At 38.8% G+C, this 24,017-nt stretch overlaps 2 protein-coding genes across 3 annotated transcripts in view; one reads left to right on the top strand and one right to left on the bottom strand.

Annotated features, from left to right (window-relative positions):
• Window positions 1-1,176, bottom strand: part of IPMK (inositol polyphosphate multikinase) — a 47,070-nt gene extending 45,894 nt beyond the window's left edge. Inside the window, exon 1 of one of the 2 annotated variants that reach the window (XM_014784969.2) lies at window positions 679-1,176. In XM_014784969.2, coding sequence (XP_014640455.1) covers window positions 679-868 — 190 coding nt within the window. In that variant the 5' untranslated portion in view covers window positions 869-1,176. The remainder of the gene's footprint in view (window positions 1-678) is intronic. The other variant, XM_004427116.3, reaches the window with a different exon arrangement.
• Window positions 1,177-2,381: 1,205 nt separating this feature from the next.
• On the top strand, window positions 2,382-21,285 carry CISD1 (CDGSH iron sulfur domain 1). Its single transcript, XM_004427115.3, has 3 exons — window positions 2,382-2,543; window positions 9,499-9,704; window positions 17,858-21,285. Exons 1-3 carry the CDS (start codon window positions 2,519-2,521, stop codon window positions 17,945-17,947), a joined length of 321 nt encoding a protein of 106 aa, XP_004427172.1. The 5' UTR covers window positions 2,382-2,518; the 3' UTR covers window positions 17,948-21,285.
• The last annotated feature ends 2,732 nt before the right edge of the window (window positions 21,286-24,017 follow it).

Here is a 24,017-nt window from a genome sequence, read left to right as displayed (position 1 = left end):
ACAAGTCTGATGAAGATGATCACGAACAACTGAAATGTCTCATCTGAGTACCATTCTAGTACAACAGCCGTGTGTATTTCCTACCATGATCCGAGTTTGTGCTCTACTGGAAGCATACCTCCCAGAGAAATCCAGGAGATATCAGAAAAACCTCTCAAGGGGGCAGGGAGAGAGATCTCGGATAAACCTAGACAAGCTTTCCAAAAAAGAAAGAAAGAAAGAAAAAGCCCTATGTTCTTCCTTCCCCTCCAGCTATGCAGCTGCACCCAGAAGAGAAGCACCAGATTCGCATCATCTGCATTTCATTCCTTTTCTTTTGCAATAGCTGCCCGCCTATAATAAACAGACCCTGTGCTCAGGGGAGAATTTACTTCCCCGTCCAGTGCAATTGAAGTTCCTTATTTTCACTAACAACGCCGTCTCCAATTGACACCCATCCTCCCTGGGGAGACCAGGCACTCCCCTCCCCGCCACCTCCTGCTGCAAGCCTGACGCCCCACATCCTAGGAATCGCCCCACTTTTCGAGCCCCTGCTGCACGGGTCGCGAGGCTCTGGGGGAGGGCGGAAGAGGCCGGGGTGAGGCGTGCAGAACCGGAGGAGCGTCCAGGCTGCCTCGGCCGGCTGGGGGCTCACGGAGGCGGAAGGGGAGCGGCGAGCCCCGCGCCACCCCCACTTACCCACTTTGTCCTTCCCGTACATGTGTCCGGCCACCTGATGCGAGAGGGGCACGCAGCCGTTGAGGAAGCGGAGCCTGCCGCCCGCCGGTTTCGGGGTGCCCTCGGGGGCGGCCTCGCTCACCGGTGAGCTCCGCTTTTCTGGGGGGACGGGCGCCTCGAGCCGGAGGGGGGATGGTGGCTCCGTTGCCATAACTGAGAGCTCAAGCGGTAGCGGCGGCGAGAGCAGGACAAAAATAGGACGGAGGGAGGGGGCGCCGGAGAACCCGGGGGTCGCTCAGTCTCGGCCGCGAGGAGGCCCGGGGGTTCCCGCGGCTGGTGCCCGCTGAGGCCCGGGGAGGGGGCCCATGACGCCGCGGAGGTGCGGGCGCTCGCCAGCCCAACTCTCGGCAGAGCGCGGCTCCCGGCTCCCGCTGCTCTGCTGCCGCGGCCGCCGGCACGGCGCAGCCCTGGAGACGGAACCGAGCGAAGGAGCCGCGGCAGCGGCGCCCAGCACTCCCCGGGGCCCTGACGGCGACGGCGGCCCCACCTCCCGCGCCCCCGCCCCCTCCCGCCGTCCTCCAGTCGCCTCAGCTGCCGCGCGCGCGTCAGCACCGCCTGCACGGCCGCCGCCGCCGCGAGCTTCCGACCGCGCGACCCGCGGCCGCCGCCGCTACTGAGCATGCTCAGAGGCCGCCCGACGGGACCCCCGCAACCCCGCGGGCGCGCGGCGGGCTGAAGGCGACCTGGAGGGGGTGAACGCACTTGCAGTCCTTCTCGCCCCACCCCCGGGCTGCTGTTACGGTGCCACCGGGGTTGTTGTGCCTTCATTCATTCAGTGCGTGCTTCAGCGCTTCCCGGGGTCCGGCTCAAAGACGCCAGGGGCTTCCAGTTGTGAAGAGCCGCCAGTTACTTGTTAGAACAGTTGGGAGGCAGTAGCTGTGCCAAGGGTGGCTTTGGGAGGCCACCCTTTAACTGCAATCAACTCCCTCCAACTCCTCCCCCGCAGAGAAACAGTAGGAGTAAAAATAAGCAGCTTATTAGAAGATTCACCTTCAAAACACCCTTCAAGTTAATCCTGCCCGCCTCCCCAAATTGGTGCCGCTAAACCGCTTTTATAAAAAATTTTGGAACCGACACTAATTTCAAACTGTAGAAAATAGAGAATAAGCTTTATTCCTTCAAGTTAGCACATTTTTTTGAAGAAATGAGCCGTTTTTTTTCTCTCCCCCACGCGACCCTTAGCGCAGGTTCCAAGGTCCTCAATAACTAACTAATTGGGTCAAAGGCAGAAGAAAGGGATGCACATTGGCAGCGAGGGGAGGTTCTGGAATGAGACTCCGCAATTGATTCATGTGTCTGCCACTGGCATTTTATATGAAAACTGGACCCGGCCTGCAGGTACTGGACTGAGCAAGAAAAGTCGGGTAAAAATCTTAGATATCTGATTACGGCAAGTCCCAACACCGGCCCTCTGCCCGGAGAAACCCGCACACCTGGAAGAGACGTAAAATCTGGCCTGGACTCCCTATTTCCAAGGCCCTGCCCCTGTACACTAGGATCCCGCCCCTCAGGATTGCGCAGACTCAGTTGCCCCCTCTCTAGGTCTCTTCCTCCTCCCCCGCTCCTGCGGCTGTCAAAATCCGGACTCAAGAGTTTCCTAAGGCCCGGGAGGCAGCTCCGCGCATGCTCAGCATCAGCCGGGGCGGATAATACACACGTGCTTACGGCCCCTCTTGGCGCCTGCGCCGTAGCAGCCTGGAGTAGGTGCCCTTAGGCCGCCTGTCGCACCTTGACTCCTGCTGTCCGCGCGAGCCTGTTTGTGCTCTGTGTCCTGTGCACACGCCTTGCAAGCGACAGCGCCATGACTCTGACTTCCAGCGTACGAGGTGAAGTGGGGCTTGGGAGCGGGTGGCGCCCTGCGCACCGGTGGCAGCTTCGTCAGCTCCTCTGTGGGCTGTTACTGCTGCCCTGCGCGCCCGCCGGTCCTGTAACCTTGAGATGCAGAAGGGCAAGCGCTCCGCCGGCGTGAGGGCTCCTTGGCCCGGCCGGGGAATGGGGGCGAGGTCAGGGTATGGATTGGTGATATCCTCGGGCATAAGTGGTGTGGGGGCCATGCAAGCATCTACCCAGGTCTGAACCACCTTTCCCGTAACTAGCCAAACCCTAAAACGTGATGATTTCGGTGGTAGCTTTTCTTGTTCTCCCCTGAGATGCCTCTGTGTTCTTAAGTCACAGGGCCTGGAAAAAAGGAAAGGTGGGGGGGGGGGGGGAAACACCTCTTCCCCCGTCTCACGTTTAAATCACCGCGGAGTCAGAACGTCGATTTCCTGCACCCCTGAAGCGATGCATGACTAATCACATCTTAGTTTTGCACATTTTTTTTAAAGGGAAGATACCCAATCCGAAATCTTCAGTTTTCCCAGTTTTTTATTATGTCTCTGGCATCTGGCGCTCGGTGGCAGTAGTCCAGAAGAGAGGATTGAAAATCGAGCTCGTTGAGCCTTCAGTTTTCTCAGCCTTGTTTCTTGTGCTAGTACCTAGCGTTTAGAAACATTACTTCACAGAAGGTCCAGTTAAAATTAAGCGACTTGCCAGAAGTCGGTTAACGTGGAGCTTCACATAACAATTCTTGGTGGTGATATAATTGTTAATATATAACTGTGCACCGACTACGTGATACATGTGATCTCTGCTCAGGTGTAAAACGCCACACCTCAAGGTGTGATTACCTGTAACAGTAGTTAAGTAAGGGTAAAGAGATTGTTTAGAAGTTAGTCTAAAATAGCCCCATCGGTTCATTTAGTAAATATTGAGCATCTAGAGTGTCAGGTTCTGTAAAAGGTCCCTACTAACTTCAGCCCTAATTTTGTAATAGATTCTGTAAATTGGAGAATTCCACTTCTGTTGTCAAAAGTTACCTGGCAGAGTGAGGGTGATAACCCATGACATTTTTAAGTTATGAATGAGGTATATAGGAGGTGATTATTTGCAAAAATTGTTTCAAAGGATACTCATCTTGGGGCTCCTTTAGATAGAAGGAACTTGGTGCATTTAAAATAGGGAGTGATTTTTGTTTGTGTTGTTTTTTAAAAAAAGCCCAAACCTTTATTTTCTCAAGAATAAGACTATTGTGTAAAATAAGATGTTCATGTGACTTGAGCCACTGATAATTTCATAGGAAAACACTTTGCACTTGTGTGATATGGGCCAAAAGATTCCAAAATGTATTTTTAAAATGTGGAGTCATTTTGTGTAAATGTGGAGTCATTTTGTGTAAATGGGCACTAGGCTCTCTTTAGGTTATATCCTATTGAAATGTGATATAGGTGAATCCTAGGACTTCTTAACACTATCTGCAGGCTAATCTTGCAATCACAAGTTTGTTGTTTTTTTAATCGAACCATAGGTGAATCCTATGACTTTTTAACACTATCTGCAGGCTAATCTTGCAATCAAGACAAGTTTGTTGTTTTTTTAATCTAACCATAGGGGAATCCAAAGGTGACTTTCCCATTAGTTTGCCATTTTCTAAGGGATAGAAAATTGCTTGGAGACGCGGATTATTAGCTTAAACTTGAAGTACTCAACTTTGTTATGAGAAGTAACTACTTTTTTTTTCACCTAAAAGCATAAAAGTTGTTGTGAGGCCTTTGGAGAGAGGCCCAAAGCCTTTGTAAATCTCTTCAACCAGTACCTTCTTCCTCAAATATAGTGGTGTGGCAAGGCAGGGACAGAGAATGTTTTGGGAATCCACCTTATAATGTTTAGCTCTGAAATTGTTCTACTCCCAACTTTTAAACCAAACCTATTAATTCCTATAGATTGAAAATCAATTTAGATCTTATGATTTGGGGGAACATGGCCATCTCTCTTCTCAATTAAATAAGTTAATAGTTTTAAAGGGCTTAGAGTGGTATTTGACAATGATAAGCACTATGTAAGTATATGTTAAATAAAAAATAAAAAGGTATGTGTATGCATGCAGAATTCTTGTTTATATTCAGTGGAAAAATAATGGGTGGGTTATAAATAAAATTAATGGGAATCAGGCCAAGACATGAATCTGGGAGAGGCGATGAGGATGAGTGATTGGAACTGAAATCCAAAGATCCCAGTCCCTGAAATGGCTCTTGATACCTGTTTGGTTGATGACATCAAACTTATTTTTTTTTTCCTTATTGAGGTATAATTGACATACCAAACTTATTTTTTATTTGATGCCAAATATTAGTTTATTATAGGTTCTAACATTAAGTGGCTTTCATTACTGCAGAGTCCCCAGTCTCTAATGACTCTTTCTCATACACAATAGATGACCTTTAGGAGGTTTACTGGACATCTCGCTCCTTAATAACCTCCAAAACTCATTGAATGTTCAATGAGAGCATTGAAACTGCTCTCATCCTCAATCCTATCCCCTCTATTTGGAAGGAAGAGATTAACTGAGGCCATTCTCTCTCCGTGTCTTCCAGATTCCATCTTCTCTTGCTGCTTTAAACTCTTGCCTCACTAATGAGTCTTCACGCCTCTTACTCACAGGGTTTTGTTCTCTTTAGACCAAAGCCACTCATAATTCACCTTGATGTTTAAAAAAAGCCAGCTAAACCAAATATTTTAAAAGGCCTTCCTTAACCTGCCGTCCCCTCAAATCACTTTTTTTCATACTTTGCTTTACCCTCAAGTTACAAAATAGATGTTTGTCTATCAACCTTGCACTTGATTATTCACTCTGAACCCTGAACACTACAACGCATGTAACCAAAACTAAATTTCATAAGTTCTTATTCTCTGACTTTTATATCCTTATCTATTTTATTGAAACTAATTCATAATTTTCTAGTTTAACCTCAACATATGAAAATATTGTTTGGGTTCAATAAATTCATTGAGTCATTTAAAATAACTTTATTTTTTAATGAGAATATATTCATTTATTGTATAGTTTTAAATTTTTCTATTTAAGGGTTTGGTTCTTGTCTGAGAAGGAATGTGCAGATCATACTGAGAATAAAGGAGGTAGTACCTTTGGTTATCAACAATAAATAAATAATTGGGGTGGTTGGTGGCTATAGATGAAACAAGATTGGCAGTAAATTGACATTTGTTGGAGCTGGGTGAGGGTAAATGGGAATTCGTTATACTATTCCTTGTGTTTCTCTGAAATGTTCTATAATAAAAGTTTTATTTTTAATCTCAGGAAGTATTTAAATTCCACGCTTTAATACAATAGATTAAGACCAGGCCAAAGATAAGTCATTTGGTGTAAGAGCAATGTGATGGTAGGATGGACAGATGGAGTTGCAAATTTAAATTAGTAATCTATTATTTCTTTTTACTTAACTAACATTGAACACCACCTTTACACCAGGCCTCAAGAGGAGAACCTTACCCAGCACAGCCCACCAATCTGGGGGAGACCTAAGGGAGGAAAGATTTAAACACAGCTCCCCTCCCCCTCTCCTGAGATCAACATTCTGATTCTGTGGCAGTTGATACTAGGCAGGAGAGGACAGTTTGGAGCAGAAACGGGGCTAAAGGAAAAGAAGTAGGGTGAGATTTGTGTCTAAGTTAACGGAAAATAATCCCCACCGTAGAGAAAAGCCGAGGAATGGGTTATAAACAAGGGCTTTGGGAACAAGTTCATGTTTTCTTGATCTCCAAATAATTCTAAAAAAGAGAACCAAGATTGTACAGTAGTGGGCCACGGGAAGAGTAAGAAAGGGAGGGATATTTTAGAGATATGTTTTCTGTATTTTGTTCTTTATATTGGCTTATTCATAGTATTTGTGTAGGTAGATAGTAGGAATACTATACCTTGGGAGATGTCTGTAGAAAAGGGAAGTGAGGATGATCCAGAAGAGGCAGGAATAATGCTCAGGATTTTTCTGGACCCCAGTTCTAAAAGAGGGTCTAAAAGGTGCCAGCTGAAACTTGGGTCTTGGTCAAGTCCTCGTTGCCTCTGAGATTGTGTCTGTTCTTAATAGGCGTATACACAGGGACTAAATGTGACTTGGGTTTTATTGGGTTTTTTTTGTTTGTTTATTGTCTCGGGTTTTCAATTCTTTCTCTATTCTAATTTGCCTCTTGAATCCATCACCATGCTTGTCTATCTCCGTATACTTTCCTTTTCCTTCTTTTCCCTAGACTTGCCAGTGGCATCCACAGCTTTTTGCCAGAAAAGACTGATTCAGGCTGCAGAAATGAAATGATAAAACGGCAACATTTTTCTTATTCTGGGAACTTTTACATCTGTCTCAAATGAGATTAGAAAATTAGAGTTTGGGAAGGGGAATAAAAAGAGATGGGAATTCTTAAGATCTAATCTAGCTCTTTGATTCCAAAAAACTCATTAGAGCAAATACAAAGCCATTTTCCTAGCACACATATGGTACTGTGACAGTTGTATAGGGTCATAAGTGATCATTGTTATGAGGTAGGGTCACAGAGTGCATGTTTTGATTCCCCATGGGGCAGCCACTCTTGGGTAGTATTTAGAGTCAATTCCTGTTTCTTTCATTTGCTGTTGCCTCTTTTCCATGTCAGTTATTCTGTCATTTCTTCCACCATCAAAAACTCCAGGGGAGGTAAAGGTTTGAAAAAAAAAGTGTCACCGTATGGATTCTGTTAGTAGTATGAGAAAAGAGAATAGAAGAATGTTTTAATGGCTAAGAAAGATTCTTTTGGTCTGTCATGAGTTTCAGGTAGAAATTCCTGTAGGATTCTCTAAAAAGAGAATACGGTGAGACTAATTAATACTAGCAAACTGTAGTTGTTCTTTGGATCTCGGGCCTTTTTGTAATATGTGGGCACCTTTAAAACAAATCTGTTAGAGATTACTTCATAATTCACCTAAAAATTAGGTGTAACTAAGATCAGTAGCATTTAGGGAGTTGTGTTATTTAAGTCTTTCGGGATATTTCCCCCTTTTAAGTTTGTACTAAAGATAACATTCAGCAAACATAATTGAACATATGCTATGCAAAGCAATATTTTAGCCCATTTCGTGATAGGTACATTAGCTATTCAGAGTGGCTTTCCATTAGCTAAGAAGTGGATTGCTGAGCGCCTGACATAGGGAATATTTTCTCAAGGGAGTTCCATGGAAAATAATGCATCAAAAGGGAAGATCATGAATCAAGCTAGAAATCAGAGCAAAGTTCCAGCCCTGCTTGGAATTGCCTTAGGGTAATACCATGAAGCAGCACTAAGGTTCAAGAGAAATCTACACAAAATGTGTAGTTAAAAAACATCCTTCCAATGAGGCCAAAGGTTTGAAGCTGTCAAATGACTTATTAACTTGTTTTCTCAGTCATGCAGCACCTGGGAAGGGACATAACGTTAATGTTTGTCTGAGGGTATTACAGCAAGGAGGAATGGAAGTGTTGTGGGAAGGAAAACAAACTAAATTACTTTGTAGAGAAAAATATGGTGGTCAAAAATAGAATCGAAGGAACGTGCTGATTAGAAACATTTGATAAAAACTAAATTATTGAATAAGCTAGAAGAGAAGACCAAGATAAAAGGAACTAAGTGTGAGAATGGTTGTTCCTTTCCTTTAGAGTTTTGTAAGAATGAGCTCCAATTTTATGTAAGGCACTATTAGGTACAGTAATTACTCACATTAGTGCAATAAGAAATTTGATTGAATAGTGTAAATAAGCCATACGGTTAATTCATTATATGTTTTTATTTGGCCTTGGAATGTGTTTTTGTACTTATCTCTCTAGGGCTTTATTTGATAGTCTGGGAACTTATTTCAAACACTATGAAGATCTGACTTAGGAAGTGCTGGGAAGCAGTCCAGTGTGTTTATCCTGACCCCTGTTCAACTTCTTCCTGCAGTCTACTCCATGCTGGGAATAGACAACTCTCCTCTGAGGCTGAGGCTAACCAGACTATGCAGAACTTTCTTCTCTCCAACATTCCCTGGAACTGGGGTAGTTGTTAAGTGCTTGGGTTCCTAAGGGCTCCTTGAAAAGCTACGTTGAAAAGAATAGATGGCCTGCTAGTCAAGTAAATAATTGAGTAGAAAAATGTCATTAAATTTAAAATGAAGTTTGTAGGGAATTCAGATAATCATCCACTGATAGAAATGGAAATTAAGAATTTGTTAAATGAGGATATAACTGTAATTATATTAACCATGTTTTTATGAAATATGAAATTAGTACATTCTGATTTTTATTTTAATGCGAAAGCACTTTGAAATTTAAAAAAAAAAAGAGTGACTTTGAAGCCCAGAATCCTGCTGGATATATTCCTTTGAATGTTTAATAGTAAGAGTGGTTTTGTTTATTTGTCCTTTTTTGTTTTTTTCTTCAGATACCAATTTTTTTTGTGATAATGTGTTTTAAAATCAGTAAGGATCTACTATTTAAATGAACTCTAATCAGTCATTTTGTTAACATAATCACTTCCTGATTTTTGGGGGGGAGGGTCTTGTTTGTACTCTGAATTTTTTTAAGTATCAGGTTTTTTTTTTTAAGCAATAGATATCTGCAGGCTCACATGTTATTTTAAATCTATTTATGAACACTTTAAAAAGATTATTAAGCCTTGTTTTTCCTTCTCCATCTGTAAAATAATTGCTAAGTTTCCCCCATCTATCTTAATTTAGCTATCATCACTCAATAGAAAATACACAGTTGCCTCAGTAAGGGCTGGGAAAGTCTTAACAAGGGACTATTATACCAGTGTGTTCTGACCATTTTGTTAACCTTAAAAACCTTTGACTATTGGGATGCTTAATACTCAAAAACTGGATTTTCTGAACATTCATGTTAGATTCTTAGCGTATGTTTTGGTTTTGATCATTATTCCTGTTTTCCTTCCCTGCTCTAGTTGAATGGATTGCAGCAGTTACCTTTGCTGCTGGGACAGCTGCAATTGGTTATCTAGCTTACAAAAGATTTTATGCTAAAGATCATCGCAACAAATCTATGGTAAACCCGCACATCCAGAAAGACAACCCCAAGGTAGTACATGCTTTTGACATGGAGGATTTGGGAGATAAAGCCGTGTACTGCCGTTGTTGGAGGTCCAAAAAGGTGAGGAAAACAAGTCCTTTATATAGTGCCATCTTTAAAGTAACATTTCTTTTAAAACTATTCTGTCAAATTTATATCATCAGATATTAAGATATCCCTTTTTCTTTTCTTTCTTTTTTTAATGGATCCTGTTCTTCTGTGTTTCCATGTACTCTTCAGGAATATATTTACTAAAATGTATAACCACTATGCAAAGTAAAATTACATCATACCCTCATTGAGTTCAGATGAATGTACACCGTATTCTTGGCCAAAGGAGAGAGAAGAGTCCCTTTATTTACTCTTAGAATTTCCTCCCCAAATGGATCTTAGCCTTCACTGTCCCGGGAAAGGGAGGTTGCAGCCTAAACACAAAGAGAAACAGAAGAGGTCAGTTCTTTTCTTGAGCTTTCAAGTTCCTGGATTCTAGGACAAGTTTCAGAAATTTTAAGAGAAACTTTTGGAAAATTGACCATAAAAATTCCTTATCCAATAAATACATTCACCCTGTATCCTAAGCTTTCTTTAAGCTGCAGCTCCTATAGTTAAATATCTAACATAGGATTTTTGTAAATCTCATTTTCTTTTGTGAGAATTACATTTCATCAAGTTCCATTTGGAAGTGTCATCTGTGATACTTGCAGCTTTTAGGCAGCTTTTAGACAGTGATGACAGCTAGTGATCTAAAGATGGTAATTGCTCTCCCAAGGTCATCTTGAAAAGCTTCATACATTGACTGACTTCAGAATTTCTGGTGTAGTCTGAGAAATATGGTGAAAATACTGTATGTACTGCCACTATTAGCATTAAATAAAATGGATTTCACTAAAGATGACACTATAAGGCCGAAGAAAATAGACAATAAAAATGATGTACCTATTTCTGAAAGCACATTATGTCAGGGACCTCTTCCCACAGTGGAAAGCCATTACCACAAATCACACATCACAAATAAGGAAGAAGTCACATACTAGGTACTATAAAACGTACTCCACTAACCCCCTCCTCTCAATACAATTGCTGTTGTATAATCCAGTGATATAGTGCTTAGATTATATCATCATGTCTGAAAACTACTTGATGAACATATGGAATATGAACCCAAAATATAATAGTCTCATTGCAACAAGTTGTACCTTAAGAAGAACACCGTTCATTTGCAGTGTGGGATTGTTCATAAGTACTAGTGGGATTGCTAGAAAATAATCCTCAATAATATTCTATAGATCTGCTAGAAAGTACTCATATGAGCACAAATGAGATTAATGAAGAATCTAGTCTGGTCCTTGCACCCCTCTTCCCCCAGGAACAAGTCCGTATTGAGGAGTGTTGAGTGCCAGTGTGATGTGGAGGAGTGCCTCCAGACGTGGGGGAGTTCCTTGTCAGGGATTTCAGACATAAAGTTATGATACTTATACCAGAGTGCTGGCTTTGGGAATGGAAAAAAATGAACAGATACCTGACACATTTTGAGGGAAGGATCAGCCAGATGCAATGACTGCTTTGTGTGGAAAGTTAAAGTTCACAGAAGTATCTAAGCGTGTAGGATTAGAAGAAGGAGTGCCATTAACAGAAATAAGGGATTCAGGGTGAAAAGTTATTTTTCTAGGACAGTGATAAGGTGTTCAGTTTCAAAGAATGAGTTTGAGGTGACATTTGAATGGGAATGTGCAGCAGACCATCTGAAACGTGGGACTAATGCTGAGACATCAGGGTTAGAGATAGAGATCAGCAAAACTGATGAGTCAAGTGTAGGAATGCAGCAGATCCTGGATACAGATAAAAATCAAGGGCTAAGTATGAAATCTTCGAGAATTTCCTGCATTTTGGAAAGAGGAGTAAGAGCCAAAAAAGGAGATGAAATTGGCCAGAGTTAGAAGAAAACTAAGAACATCATGGCTTCACAATGGAAAAGGGAAAAAGTTTCAAAGATTTCTTTGTGAGCATCGGCTTGTGCAAAGACAACCAGGTGAATAGACTATTAGAGTAGGCAGTTGACCTTTGGTGTCATTTCAGCTGAATGATTAGAATGGAAGCTGTGTCCAAGTGGGTTAAAGTGTGAATTACTAATAAATGGTAGAAGTCTGAGTATATGTCAGAATTTCAGTAAATGTGACAATGAATGAAAAGAAAAAGAAATAACTGCTAGAGTGAACTGTAAAGCTTAGCTTTGAGGTCAGATAAAGGGTGTTTGCTTTGGTTGGGTTTTCCCAGAGGGTAAAGGGTCACTAAAGCAAATATGGACTTTCATGGACCGATCTCAAGTATTTCAGGAAGGATCACAAATGGACACAAGCTAGTGGTTTAAATGTTTATTAGACTTTATAGTTCAACAGAACATTCCAGAATTATTCTTTCATCATACCACTTAGAGTTTCCAGATGGTTAAACTAGGGATTGTCGTTTCCCATAGGTAATAGGATGCCAGACCAGTCATTTTATTTTCAGTGTCTTTTTTTTTTTTTTTTGGCTTGTGTTTTATGCCATTAGTGGTCCTCTTTGCACCTAGGATTTTTCAGTTCTGAATTTTCACTGAATCTTGGGCTCTTTTTATTCCCACGTGAATCAATTAAGAGTTCATTTTGAATATTATTCAAGTTAATGGATGTTCTTATTCTTTAGACATCTTTGGAAACTCCCCACATTCCTGAGGTTTCTAAGGTTATCATACAGGTGCCAAGTCACACACTTACATGCCAATTCACAGAAGACTTGTGATTAATACCTTTGATTAGATGGCTGTATTGAGTTTATATTCAGCAGTTTTTTCTCTCATACAAACCAGTTGTGTTTATAATATAACAAAATTTAAATGGCTTTTTACCTAAAAAAGTTATATGTGGTATAAATTTTAATTCAATCTTATTTCATTCTTAAGGTACAATCACCAGTAACCTATGTTGTGTGTCTAACATTTTGAGCAGTTTTCCCAGACCTAATGAATCAGGTCTCTTAGTAATATGCAGAACCTCGTTACTCCTCTCTTCCCCCCAGGATCCGTATGCCCTCTGCTGTTTCAGAAACTGGCCTATCTCATAGTATTTCACAGAAGGGCTATCAATATGTGAAATGAGAAGGAAAGGAGCCAAAAGAGAGGAAATGACTAAGGCGACTACAGGGAAAGATACTATTTGAGACAGAGGTGTCTTGAAAGAGGGTGGAAGGAAATGAGAGTAAGAGCACAGATGTGAAACTCAGCCTTAAAAATAGTCTTACTTTCGAAACAAGATGAGAGAATGTTGATGTAAGAGGGAAGAGTGTGCTAACGTAGTTTTGCTAGATCCCCATCCACCGCACCCCCCCCCCCCGCCCCCACCGCCACCCGCCGCCCCAGGTTGGTTACATCATTTGCTGAGTTGTATGGTGGCCATCTGTGAGACAAGAGTTAGTTTGAGCAAGGACAGCAAAAGAATGCAGACTAAGAAATCAACACAAAATAGAGGAAAGCTTGCAGGTTAACATCAGGAGCTCAAAGAAATTGAAATGAAATGCAGTTGAAACATACTATGTAGCATCATTTCTTGCATTTACAACCTCAGGATCGGAGGGGTTTTTTTGTTTGTTTTGTGGTGGTGGTGGTGGGCTTGTTTTTCGTGGGGTGGGATGTGTGTGTGTGTTACAGAAAATCTCCAACCCATTAATGGTTTGAAAGTGGGTTGCACTGAGTCCATTTCTTTATAGAAACAACATTCTGAATGTTGGTTACATTGCTTGCCCAAGCCACATAAGAACAGTCTTGTAAAATCTTAATTTCTCAACACACATTTTCCTGTTGTATCCACTATCTTATGTTTTATTAAAGTAAGTATGTAAGAATGATATAAAATATCATATTGCTCTATCAGGTAGTCTCAAAGATCTCGTTGCTTTTGTTTTCTTTCTCAACCAAAGCAAGCATGTTTCTCACAGCAGTTTATGATAATGAGCCAAAATGACCCTGGGCAACTTCCTTGGGAAATATAATCCAAACTCTCTTTAAAAATACAAAGTTTGGAGAAGGAAGATAAATTTTTTTTAATTGTTGCAGGTAGAAGAGACAAGCCAAGGAAGAGCATTTATTTATTTCCGTCTTGAACCACCGTGATAACAGAAAGATTATAACTTGAGATGTGGGGTCATTAAAAGGAAACAAATCTTGTGTTTTTTTAATGAAGGTAACATTGCTAGCTTCCCAAATGAAGAACAGGGATCTCTAGTGGTTTTTTTTCTCCTAAACATTTATTCCAACCTTTTCTCCCCACCATCTCTTCCCTAGTTTTACAAATATTTGGGATTTGTAGTTGTCTAATTGGGTTAACAAACGTAATGGGATATTTTCTGGACATACAGGAAATTCAGCCAATTTAAATCACAAACTTTCTCCAGCATTTGTTAATAAACAAACACTGGCATCCTAGAACAAATTTTAGAATCAACTATGAGCTAATTATTGAACCCCAGAATCATCTCCCAAACTTCATGTGAAGATTAGGTATTCTCATTATATTTATTCATTAAGAATTACTCATTTTAAATTAATGAAAAGACTAAACATTTTTTCAACCAAGGTCAAAATGAGTTATTTCAAGATAGATTAGCAATTTCTGAAGAATACATTGAACATGTTAATGGAATATATTTATTGAAGTTATTTCATGATTCTTAATAAAGTATAAATGAATGAATAGTAATTACTTGGCATTAAAATTCAGATGGTATATTATAACAATATTTATGTTTTTCAGCAAGTGTCTTGTTTTATTTTTTCTCCTTTCTATGCAAGAGAAAGAAAATTGCGGTGGATATATACTTTCAAACATAATCTAAGAATTATAGTAGTTTTTGTCTTAATAAATGTAATGAAAACATGAGAATTTTATTAACCCTCTTTCATTTAAAATTCTGAAATTAGTTAAATAATATAATAATTACTGGGTTTAAGTGATATAGAAAGTAAGTGCTATTAAAAGATATCTGTTAGTCTGAACAAAATGATTTTTAATACCTGGTTTACATTGTGTGTGTGTGTGTGTGTGTGTGTGTGTGTGTGGAAGATTTAATACCTGGTTTACATTGTGTGTGTGTGTGTGTGTGTGTGTGTGTGTGTGTGTGTGGAAGATCAGCCCTGAGCTAACATCTGTCACCAATCCTCCTCTTTTAGCTGAGGAAGACTGGCCCTGGGCTAACATCCGTGCCCATCTTGCTCCACTTTATATGGGACGCCGCCACAGCATGGCTTGACAAGCGGTGCATGGGTGCACGCGCAGGATACGAACCCTGGGCCACCGCAGCAGAGCACACGCACTTAACTGCTATGCCACTGGGCTGGCCCCTGGTTTACATTTTAAAGGCATAAAAGCTTTATACACTTTAAAAGCATGAAAGTTTATTAACAAATAGCCAGGATTTACTACTCACTACTTCTTAAAGAAATATTTATTTTTTACTTGTTTACTTTTAAGAACTTGGTGAAATAGGCAAATTTCAGCTTTTAGGCAGAACAAGATTATTATAAAAAATATATTCTCATTTTAGATGTATGACTTTCTTAATCTTTTATAAGATTTACTTTGTATATTTCTCTATAGATTTCTCTCTTGTTCTTGATTCTATATATGGAGCATAATAATTAGAGAAAATATATTAGTTTTCTAGTATTTTCAACATGAGATTAAAAAAGATATAAAAGTTAAACATGCTATATAAAAGTTAAACATGCTATTACAGTAAGTTGAGTAAGCTTTTTAATTTACAGATATATGATTTTTCAGAAATATATTTTATAACCTGTGTGCATAAAACCACAGTGACGTGTTTTGTGTGTGCTATTTGTAAAAATGGAGTCTTTTACAATGTAAACTTTTATTCTCACTGTTAAAATCATCTGTTTGTTTATTAAACATACGTCACTTTGAAATGCTGTTCTTTGCTGTGAGGTACATTTTAGTTTGATTTTTTTATGGCCTCTTTCCTCATTCATGCCAAGAAAAAACTAAAAGCTTGGGTTCATGTTTTTGCTGCAAAGACTTCTTTTTAATATGAATCTACTGTGTAACACATCTCATTGACCTAAAAAAAAGAAATAATGTAAGCTTTATATATATGACATTTATATTACCATCTGCTCCAAGATAGAATTTATACCTAGAAATTTAAGATATGCTGGTACCTTAAGTTTTTCTGTAATTTTTAACTAATTTACTGCCTCTCAGAATTATATGCAGATAGTAAAATTAAAATTGAATTTCTTTAACATCAACCAAATATTATTTTAATCTTCAAATAAACACTTTTAACATCAGAGTTTAAGATTATATGCCGTCATCACCTAGTTTCAGGTATCTAAAATTATATTCCCTTCACTGTAATGAGGCAATTTTACTCTTTAGGCCAAGACTCCTGTTACTTTACTCTTCCAAGTAGAACTCCTTCAATGCAACAGTGTACCTTGTATTAAACAATGATGAAATTCTAGATTCTAGAGTGTAAGTACATTCCAGATATCAAGAATAAAACAAAGATGCTAGCTATCATCGTTTAACATGAAATAAAAATAAAAGGTATAAATATAGAAGGAAAGAAAATAATTTACTGATAATTGGACCTTCTAAGTGTAAAATCCTGAGGAGACACTTAAAATGTTGAATTCTTTATCATTTAGCAGTAGGAAGGATATACTTGCAAAAACAGCAAGAGTAGTCAGGTATGAAAATGTACGTAGTTGCAATAACCATAAAACATAAAAAGCAGAAATAATCTCACCATAATATGCATGAGACCTAAGGATGAAAACTACAAGAGTAGTAAAATAGGACTTGGCAAAAAATTCTCAAGTTTATCTGGAAGAATGAATAGGTAAAGTTCAATAAAGTTAAGTAAAGAATAAGTAGGAAAGGTTTAATAAAAGAATAATGTGAATGAAAACTAGCCCTACCAAATATTGAAGCATGTTTTAAACACAGTCATTATTCCAGTAGGCTGATGAATATGATAATATAGAACCTTTAAATAGGTATTTTTATATGTAGAATTTATTTTGATAAAATTATGAATAAAGGTATAACAATTTGGGAAGCAACTGCCTCTAATAATAATGAAGCAACAGGATCTTAGCATTTTGCAAAGTGTGCTGTATAGAACACCATGATAATGGATATCAAAGTTAAGTGTCTATAGTGCAGTCAGCTTGAGACATTTTGGGTTAAAATTGTAGTTTTTTATAGCAAGACCTCTTTAAAATAATAATGTATGTTGTGAATCAGGAAAGCTATATATGTTTTTGTTTGTTTGTTTGTTTGTGAGGAAGGTCAGCCCTGAGCTAACATCCATGCCAATCCTCCTCTTTTTTGCTGAGGAAGACTGGCCCTGAGCTAACATCCATGCCCATCTTCCTCTACTTTATGTGGGATGCCGCTTCAGCATGGCCTGACAAGCAGTGCATTGGTGCGCGCCCGGGATCCGAACCTGGGCTGCCAGCAGCAGAGCGCATGCACTTAACCGCTACGCCATGGGGCCGGCCCCATATATGTTTTCTAAATACAGAATGAAATCAAATCGGAACATCTTGTAGGACTTAACTTCTTTGGAGCACTTTGCGAAATACTGTTACAAATTTAGTTTTGTCTCTTTCCTACCCAATGGACACCAAAATATCAGTTATTTCTAAAATGTAAAGTCATGAAAAGGAATGGAAATTTATCACATCTCTAGGAGAAAGAAGTCTCCGTGGTGGATGTTAAAAAGGGAAATATTAGCATATTTGTATAAAAGTGGAGAAATTAAGGATGTGAACAAATAAGCAAAAGAAAAGATTGGAGGAAAAATTGCTACAAAGATGATCAACAAAGGGATAATGTACAAACTGGTTTTAAACGAATGAACTTGGGCTCTTATAAATAGACAATGGACATAGCTCACTAGAAAAGAAATGTAACTAGTACATAAACATGGAAAGGGTTTTTAACATCCATAATCAAATGTCACAAATGGAAATGCATTTAATGATCTGTGTATTGTACACAAGTCGATTTCTTCCTCCTACTTAGTATGTATACTTTACATATGCTCTTTAAGAAAACCTATATAAGGTAGCCAAGAAAAATCTTTTTATTGAGTTCTCATGTTATATGTGTGAATTAATTATGTAATACTGGTTTTGCAATTACACATTTCACATTCTCTCTTTCTCTTCCTAGTTCCCATTCTGTGATGGATCTCACACAAAACACAACGAAGAGACTGGAGACAACGTGGGACCTCTGATCATTAAGAAAAAAGACACTTAAATGGACAGTTTTGATGCTGCAAACCAACTTGTCATGGTGTTACCTGATTGTTTAATTAGAATGATTACCACTTCTGTCTGATTCACCTCCCCTGGGTTCTTGATGTGATATATTGCAATCTTCAGCTTTCATATTCATGGCATCTGCCTTACTTGTTGAACCATCGTGGTGCACATTTGTTTAAACAAAAAGAAAGGAAAAAGTAAAAACCAACCTCATAGCCCATGGGTTATTTTGGTGTTGTAAGGATCCGTTTCTTTACATTTAAAATAATGACATTAGAACATAGTTGTGCGTTGACGTTAACATATTAAATTATTGTCAAAATTATATATATGCAGATTGTACTTGTAAGTTTCAAAGAAAAATTATCTTCTTTTAATACTACTTAGTTAACCTAGAAAGTAAATTGAATGTGATTAAGCTACATTAATCTCTTAATACAATCTAGGAAAAACCTGTTAAGATCTTGATTTTCTTCTTGACCGTGATCATGGCTCTGAGAAAATACGGCTTCTATGTTCTCACAGTTTTCAATCAAAATGAACTTTGAATGTTCTTCTGCTTAAGTATAAGTGGGCCAGGTCAATAATAAAGGGGTGGTAACTTCTTTGTATTTATCTTCATGGATATTTAATTGATCCATTAAAGGAACCAACAGTGGAAATTTAGATCAAAGTGATATTAGATTTCAAGTAGTTACGAAGGAATGTTCCAGAATTTTAGCCCATGAAGTAGCAAGCACTCAAACTAGGGACACTGAAGGAATTGGAGCACATAGTCAAGTCTCTTAAACATAAAGCCACACATCCATGACAGAAATAGTAGTTGCAAGGCTAGATCAAAGGCATGGGAAGATTTTTATTTCCCACTCAATAATCAGGCATGTGACTGATTCTACCAAAGAAACCATTTTAGGGAGAAAAGTAAAAATTGCACCCTCTTTTAAATTGTATGACCTTTATCTTAAAAGCAAAAATTTGAAGACAAGTGTTTGTTTATATAATATTCTTCAAAGAATCCGACCAGAAACATTGCATTCATTACTGATTAAGAAAAAAGAAAATGTGAGAACAAAATAATTAGGAGAAATAAAAGAATTAAGACAGGGGTAGTTAATATTTTTTTAAGTAAAGTTAGGTTTTTTGATTTTATGAATTAGAAGGAAAAATCATGACAAAATATATATGTAATAATAGGCAAACATAATTTGAAATTGACAGAGGTAACAGCTCAACATTCTCATCATTTCTTTTAGTATACCTGAATTCTCAGTAATAATCAATCACCAGTTTCTACTTGCTAAAATCCAAAATTACCTTGGAAGTCGAAGGAATCAGTGAAACCAAACATCAGCGCTCCTATATTGTGTATGATCACTGGTGGGTTTTAAATGTATAGTTTTGTGTGTTACAGGAGACAAAGTTGATACAAAAATTGTGTATATGGTTTTAAGTAGCCCATGTGACTTAGTTGACTTTAAGGCACGTTTTCGGCACAAAATCTGAAATACTACAAGCTCTGATTCTACGTATCAGATTCTTAGGGTGAATTTTTTCCATACCTCTCCCCCCTTTTTAAATAACTATGAATGGGTCAGCAAAAGAGAGCATCATGCCTTTTTTTTCTCCCCCCCCCCAAAGCCCCAGTAGATGGTTGTATGTCATAGTTGCACATCCTTCTAGTTGCTGTATGTGGGATGCGGCCTCAGCATGGCCGGAGAAGCGGTGTGTCAGTGCGCGCCCGGGATCCGAACCCCGGGCCGCCAGTAGCGGAGCGCGCACACTTAACTGCTAAGCCACAGGGCCAGCCCAAGAGCATCATGCTTTTAAAGCTTAACTGTTTCAAAGAAAAATCCTGAGCCAGCCCTGATGGCCTAGTGGCTAATGTTCAGCACAATCCACTTCAGCAGTCTGGGTTCCGTTCCCGGTCGTGGAACCACACCACTCGTCTGTCAGTAGCCATGCTGTGGTGGCAGCTCACACAGAAGAACTAGAAAGACTTAACAACTGTACTGGGGCTTTGGGGAGGGGAAAAAAAGAAAAATCCATGACCTCCTGAAGTTACTGACAAAGGGACTTCCTTTTGACAGACACTGTATTCTTAATTTTGAATTTGCAATTATATTATTAGTCATACATTTTTATAGCTAGTAGGGGAAGAAAAAAGAAACTAGTGGGCCAATTCTCAAAACTGTTTTCAAAGGTATAGGATTATGTGGGTGTGTATGCTTATTGGAATATGATCACCTAAATTGGAAATGATCACCTAATTGTGAAATGCAGATCTACTGTAGCATTTCAATAGTCCAAAATAATTAGATAAAGGTATTTCCTAGGTCATATTACAGTTTTATTACATACTTTTGAACTAGAATTCCTTTGAGATATTAAACTCTTTCCATGTTACTTAACCTAAAAAGTAAAGTGGGTGTGGCTAAGTTGATGTGAGATGTTATTATACAAAAGTCATTGTGTGCAATTACTGTTCTTATTTAAGCACCCTAAAAGCTTCTAATTGCTTTTTCATTTGATTGAGAAATCAGGCAAATGGGGCTCCCCCACACTACCACTGTCTTTTTTTCTCTATATCATTTATGTTCCAATGATTTCTGAATTAAGATGTGTTAGGTTGAAAGGTTTCTAATGTGATGAAGAAACTTGTTTCGCAGTGATTTAGAGTGACATTCATCTGTTCGTGGAACAGACAGTTATTAAGCATCTTCATCTTGTATTTGAGAAGGAAACATTTTGGAGAATTAAGAGCTGGCAGTTTAAATTGTATCATTTATGACATAGTTTATGTAATTAAGATAATTTATGATTTGGGGTTATTTTCTTTGACAAATTATAACAGGTACCATCATGTATACCAAGTCTTTTCACTACAAAGTAGGTGCGTTTATTTGATTTTACATTAGTTATGAAGGGTTTTGTTTTATTTTAAGGTAAACATTGATTAAGATTCCTAATTAGCAACATGTTTAGTCCTTGAGTATCTGTGAGGGTGTTGTCAGAAGCTGTGTTTTCTCTCCCTGATTTTAACACTAACTGATTTCAGGCAAAGCCACGCACTTCTCTACCTTATAATTGAAGTAGTTGGACTAAATGATATTTTAGACAATTTTTCCAAATTCTATGCCAACACTAAATTTTCAGCATCCACAAAGGGACAAAAAGAAAAAGGCTGATGGAAGGTTATCAACTGGAATTTAATTTTTGTTAAAAGATTATTCCAGCTTTTGTGGTATTGAAGTATCCTCTTATGAAATGTTGTTGATAGTAGTATTAGTTGCTTTAAATATCCTTACTTAGCCAAATAAAAAGTTGGCAGCCCTATGTTGGTCCCCACTTTTTTTTAACTGCTCCTTGAAATCTAAAAGTCTGGGAACCACTAAGCCAAGGTCCTATCTAAAGTTCTTATTAATTATTTTATTAAGGTATTAAAACAACAGTTTTGTTGATTTTGATATTTCATTTGTATATTTGAAATTTTTCATATATGATTATTAGTACAGTGCATTGAGACTTCATGCAAAGTTATTAATATAAAAAATGGTTTTTACTTCCACTCAGTTTACCATCATGGATCCCAACGAAGAGTAATGCCAACCTTTGCAACCTATAACTTTAATGGATTAAATAAAATACACAACACTGAGATTTGCAAAGAATGATTGTTAACTGAACATCTGCCTTTCCTGAGGAAAGTCTATATTTTTTTATGAACTTAAGAAGTATTTCATAAACAAAAGAATTGCATATATTAACTGAAGTTGCCAGGAATCATGCCAAAGGAGAAAGACTGGGAAGCAGATTTTAATCAGTAAACAGGTGAATATAATTAAGATTATAATTTAGGGGTATTGATATGGTGTTACCTCTTGGGTCTCTGAACAACAAAAAAGGCAGTTCAACCTCAAACGTGGAACAAAAAAAAAAAGTGTGCCAAGCTGAGAATGTTGTCAGCAAGGTGTTGTGTAAACTAGATGTTCTTCACTTTCATTGATACCTGTATCACTGAAGATTGTCTATTTCTAGTTCTTCGAACCTGTCACTTACAGGTAAGCAGAAGTCAATTTCTGTCAGGAAATTGCCTGGTTCTTCACAAGTGCTACTTCAAAATTTGTTTTCATTTGTAAGTATACAGAGTTGTATAGATTCTCAGCTTTGTTTTACATTTCAAGTAATTTTGGACATTGCCCATTTGCCTATGTGCTCATTACTATGGGATAAATGACTTTTCTGCTGGTAATATTGCCTACCAACATTTTCATTATGGGGTTAGGCAGTGGCTCATCTAACTCCATACAAGATAGACATGAGAGAGGATGTCTTTTATGGCTCTATCATCCATTAAACTTAGCTAAATCTGCTAAAATTTATTTCAAAATCTGCCAACTATGAAAGATAGAGTTCCATTCATGTACCCCGTCTCTGCACAGTAATCCTTTCTCTTTATCCTAAACTCTCTCGACACAGACACAGGCTCCCTCTGCTCGTTCTAGGCAATAAGGCTGTATGTTCCCCGTAATACCATTACGATTTTACAGTTTTAACATTTCTCAGCCTTCATCTTTCCAACTCGCAGTCTGCCCTGTGGCTGCCGCATGAATCTTCCTTATCTCCGCACCTCTACATCCCTTACAACCAAGAGCATTTTGATCATCACTTAACGCAACCTCATCCCTTTCTCTTTCAATACTAGTTCTCTTAGGATCTACATGGAAGCTGCTTCTAGCACAGAAGCTAAAATAATATCCGCTGTCCATTGCTGGTTACTGCTTTCCTCCTGATTCTGGATGCCAGCTGGTGTAAAGTTGCTGATGATAATGAAAATATTGAATCATAAATTACATTTCTTTATGTAACAGTGCCATCCAGTGTGTGCATTTAAGTCCCTGATCCTGAAGTACCTTTGTGCCCCCAAAAGTCTGGTCCCTTGTACAGTTTACAGCTCTGTGACTCCCTCACAATTTGGCATCTGGGTTGCCAAGTCATTGGTAATGCTACATGACTTGCTTTTTTTTTTTTTTTTAACCCTGGAGAAAGAAAATGTTTCAAATTTTGATCATTACAATATACCCAGTACCCAAAACAGTTACAAGTACATAGCAAGTGCTCAATAAGTACTTGTTTTAATTAATAAGAGATTTGAATGTAATTTTAAAAGGATACAAAGGTAATTGCCGAAAAGTCGATATATTTCTGTCTTGTTCTGCCCCATAATCCTGATTATCTTTTTTTTTTCAAATTTCCTCCTCTACATCTAGTATTATAGACTTTTGAACATGCTTATTAGGAAAATTCACTGAATAGCTATCTTATCTTGACAAGACTGGCTATAATTTAGTCTAATAGATACTTCTGTGCCTAAACTTCTAGTATAAAAATCAACCAACCAACAAACATTACTACTACCCAGATAGTTTGTTTTAAGTCAGTATGCCTGTGATGCATCATAATTGGGGGAAAACGTGGCACTTGGGACATTTAAACTCTGTGGACGTTGTTTTGGGAAAAGAGAAAGCTGCTATGAAAAAGACCAAAGGTTCTGGTGTTTGTCAACCTGGAAGGCTTTCTAATTGCATTTATTATGTTTTGGAGACAGTGTGTGGACTGGTGCAACAATCATAGGCTTCTAGATCAGACTTAAGTTCAAATCCCTGTTCTACCACTTAAAGAAATAATTTTCTGTCGGCCTCTGTGAGGGTTAATTTTATATGTCAACTCACTGGGCCACAGAGTGCTTAGATATTGGTCAAACATTATTCTAGGTGCTTCGGTGAGGGTGTTTTTGGATGAGATTAATGTTTAAATCAATAGAGTAAAGCAGATTGTCCTCCCTAATGTGGGCAGTCCTCCTCCCATCAGCTGAGGGCCTGGATAGAACAAAAAGTCTGACCCTTCCAGGAGGAAGAGAGCGTTTGTCCTGCCTGACTGCCTTTGAGCTGAAACATCTGCTCTTCCTGGGTCTCAAGCCTGCCAGTCTTTGGACTAGAACTACAGCATCGGATCTCCTAGGTCTCTGGCTTGCTGACTCACCCTGCAGATCGTGGGACTTGTTAGCC

The sequence above is a fragment of the Ceratotherium simum genome, chromosome 6 (assembly GCF_057802395.1).
Source record: "Ceratotherium simum simum isolate JZ-2026a chromosome 6, ASM5780239v1, whole genome shotgun sequence".
NCBI lineage: Eukaryota > Metazoa > Chordata > Mammalia > Perissodactyla > Rhinocerotidae > Ceratotherium > Ceratotherium simum.
This window is presented reverse-complemented; position numbering and strand designations above follow the sequence as displayed.